Source organism: Crocuta crocuta, unplaced genomic scaffold (assembly GCF_008692635.1).
Source record: "Crocuta crocuta isolate KB4526 unplaced genomic scaffold, BGI_CrCroc_1.0 scaffold5, whole genome shotgun sequence".
Lineage (NCBI taxonomy): Eukaryota > Metazoa > Chordata > Mammalia > Carnivora > Hyaenidae > Crocuta > Crocuta crocuta.
In genome coordinates this window covers 2,036,179-2,039,390 of record NW_027530500.1, presented here as the reverse complement: position 1 = coordinate 2,039,390, position 3,212 = coordinate 2,036,179, and the positions used below count along the sequence as shown (strand labels likewise).

The following is a 3,212-nucleotide window of genomic DNA, read 5'->3' as shown; positions in this document are numbered from 1 at the left end:
GCACGCAGGGGCTGTGGGGAGCACACAGGGGCTGTGGAGACCCACAAGGGCTGTGGGGGCACACCGGGCTGTGGGGGCACACAGGTGCTGTGGGGAGCACACAGGGGCTGTGGGGGCACCCTGGGGCTGTGGGAACACACAGGGGCTGTGGGAGCACAGATGGCCTCTGGGAGCACGCAGGGGCTGTGGGGGCACGCAGGGGCTGTGGGGGCACTCATGGGCTCTGGGGAGCACACAGGGCCTCTGGGAGCACACAGGGGCTGTGGGAGGAGCACACAGGGGCTCTGGGGAGCACACAGGGGCTGTGGAGACCCACAAGGGCTGTGGGGGCACACCGGGCTGTGGGGAGCACACAGGGGCTGTGGGGGCACACAGGGGCTGTGGGAGCACATAGGGGCTGTGGGGAGCACACATGGGCTGTGGGAGCACACAGGGGCTCTGGGAGCACACAGGGGATCTGGAGACCCACAGCACCAGGAAGGAGGGGGATGCAGCTGGCCGGTGTGGGGCCTCTGAGAGGAGGCAACGAGGCTGCAAAATGGGCCACCTTGCTGTGAAGGAGGTTCACAGAGCTCCACTTCTTCTCTGTCTGTCCCCAGACGTCTCCCACAGGAAGCCTGGGTCCAGCCACTCACCACCCTCCTCGTCTGGGGCATGCCCACCGTTATCTGTAGGCTCAGTGCAGAGGAAGGCCCTTCTCTGCAAGGACCTGGCCTTTGTTCCCCACCCCCACCCTGCCCCCTGCTCACCCTCAAGGGCCTCAGGGCACCCTGTGGGCCCCTTTCTCTGAATCACACATATTCTGTTTTATTTTCAGGGACAAGAGGAAGGCAGCACTCACTGAATCCCTCCTTAGTCCTAGGTGATCCCCTAGTTACCCTGAGAGGCAGACATGTTCTCTGCTCTACAGAGAGGATGCTGAGGTCCATCCAGCCCTGCACACATCAGGCGCAAGCCAAAAAGGAAGGGAAATCCCAGACCGGCTATTGTTTCCCTTGACCCATGGCCAGAGGGCCAGGCACTCCCCTCCTGCCTNGCCATGCCTGTCCAAGACCAAGAACAAGGATGCTTCTGTGTATGCGCAGGATGCCATAATCCAGGGACTCAGGCTCTCCCAGGAGCAGGAAAAGGAGGAGGTACACTACACCCCTGCTCGAGGAGGCAGGCCCCCCCCTCCAGGTGGCCCCTACCAGCATGAAGCATGGAGTCCCCAGGCCCACCCCCAAGGCTGTGCAGGAGCCCTGGCTGCTGGGGCCCCACAGGAGGGTGAGCCAGGCCCAGGTGAGATGCAGCCGACCCAGGAGTGCTCCTTCCCTCATGGGACACACAGAGGAATGTGGGGTGCCCTAGCCTGTTCCCCTGAGCACAGAGAGGCCAAACTCCCAGGGTGGGGCACACACAGCCCTGTTCTTTCCAGGAAAGAGCAAGAGCCAGGGCCCTGCCCCAGACTACACCTCCCTCCCACCCCCCACCTGCTGGCGGGAGGGCACTGGGCTTCCGCACCTGGGCTGGGCCTTGACTGTGAACGAGTTGCTCCCGTGCTGCTTCTCCAGGCTGACCAGCACATCGTTGAGGTTCTGGTTGAGCTGCAGGAGGAATGGCAAGTAGATGGGAAGAGCCTCTGGGGCTGCCAAACACCCCCCCTCCCCTGCTCCTCCCCACACCTAGCCCTGTCGTGCACCCCTGCCCCTTACCAGGAATAAGCGTTTCGTACCCCATGGGTGGGTGCTGGGAAAGGCACACCAAACCCAGAAACACGAAGGGAAAAAACAGAGGGAGTGGACGACAGTGCTAATCATTACTGCTTCTGAGGACCGTCTTCTCTCTTCTTTCTACTTGCAGAAATTTCCTAAAACACCTCATGCAGCTTGTACTGTTTTTAAATTTTTTAAAATTATTTTTGCAAACTAACTGTTGATTGTAATTGTTAAGGTCATTTTGCCAAGAGGTTTTCAGGCCACACTACAACTGCCAGAGATTTCACTAAAAACGATTTCACAGCTGGGATAAGAGTACACAGTGATTCTCATTCCTGAAATACATTTCCCTCTCTCGCGCTGGCCACTAGGAAGCTCAGAAGTGAATTTTCCTCCAACTTCACATAAATGTTTTCTTCCCCCAAACCTCTCTTCCTGTTTGTTTTTTAAACTTTTCATACGTTGTCTCAGGAAGGAAAAGAATGGGAAGATGTAAAGGGCAGGAAATCACAGTCAGGGTGGTGACTCAGGGACAGACCCCAAGCTGCTTTTTCTCCCCTGCCCTGGCCTGGACTCCACCACCATCACTTGGTTCCTCTGCGCCCAAGAGACAGAGTCCGTGGCCCCTCGAGTGCCTGGAGCGAGGGACCGCCAATACTGGGCCTGTCCAACTCTGCTTTGTAGTTTAACCGCCAGTTAAAATGAAAATAATACACCTTGGGAATTTTAGCTAATGAGACCCCTTCGTACACCGGATTCTGGCAGATGAAGCAGACAAGTTTCAATGTCTTAAGAAACATGAGAAAAAAACTGAGGAAATTCTAGTAATTTATGGACCATTTGCCATCGAATGGGAAAGGGCCACCACCATTCTCTGACAGAGCTCCCTGAGCCTGCGCCTGAGAACACACGGCACCTCAGGACGGACTGGTTCCCTCCAGGCAGGGGGACTGGGGGCGGGCCCCGCTCACAGCCTCCCCAGCAGGGAAGAGGGGGGTGGCCTCCCTCGGCAGAGAGCATGGCCCAAAGGGGCCACCGGGACCCACCTTACTCATCTCCTTGTGGAAGTTCTCCTCCAGGCCCGCAATGCTCTGGAACGTGTTGACGTAGAAACCTACACGGCTGTGGGGGTGGGGAACACACAGGTCAGCTTGGGCGCCCAGGAGACACACACAAAGTCACAAAGTCACACCTACACCCTCCCCAGACACAAACCAGGGGAGGGTGCAGAGACGAGACACATGCATCCTCGGGAGGGGGAGAGAGGCAGGCCAAGGCTCAGCACCGCTGCCTCCCCTCCCAGGACTCACCTGTTCCATAGGGAAGGCAGCTCTTCCTGCAGATCCACGTTCATCTCCTCAAACACCTTCTGGGCTTTGATGAGCTCCTCCTCTGCCTGAGGGGCAGGACAGGTCACTGCCCCCTGCTGGGCCTCTGTCCCAGCCAGCCCCCAGGCCCTGCTCCCCCTAACCACCCATCCCCCAGGCCCTGCTCCCCCTAACCATCCGTCCCCCA

At 58.5% G+C, this 3,212-nt stretch overlaps 1 protein-coding gene across 17 annotated transcripts in view; it reads right to left on the bottom strand.

Moving 5' to 3' along the window:
* The window catches only part of BIN1 (bridging integrator 1), a 58,123-nt gene that overhangs the window by 11,940 nt on the left and 42,971 nt on the right, over positions 1-3,212 (bottom strand). For all 17 annotated transcript variants that reach the window (XM_077766776.1, XM_077766765.1, XM_077766769.1 and 14 more), the window contains 3 exons: positions 3,008-3,093; positions 2,744-2,819; positions 1,504-1,586 (listed from right to left, as the gene is read on the bottom strand). In XM_077766776.1, the coding sequence (XP_077622902.1) occupies positions 1,504-1,586; positions 2,744-2,819; positions 3,008-3,093 (245 nt within the window). The remainder of the gene's footprint in view (positions 1-1,503; positions 1,587-2,743; positions 2,820-3,007; positions 3,094-3,212) is intronic.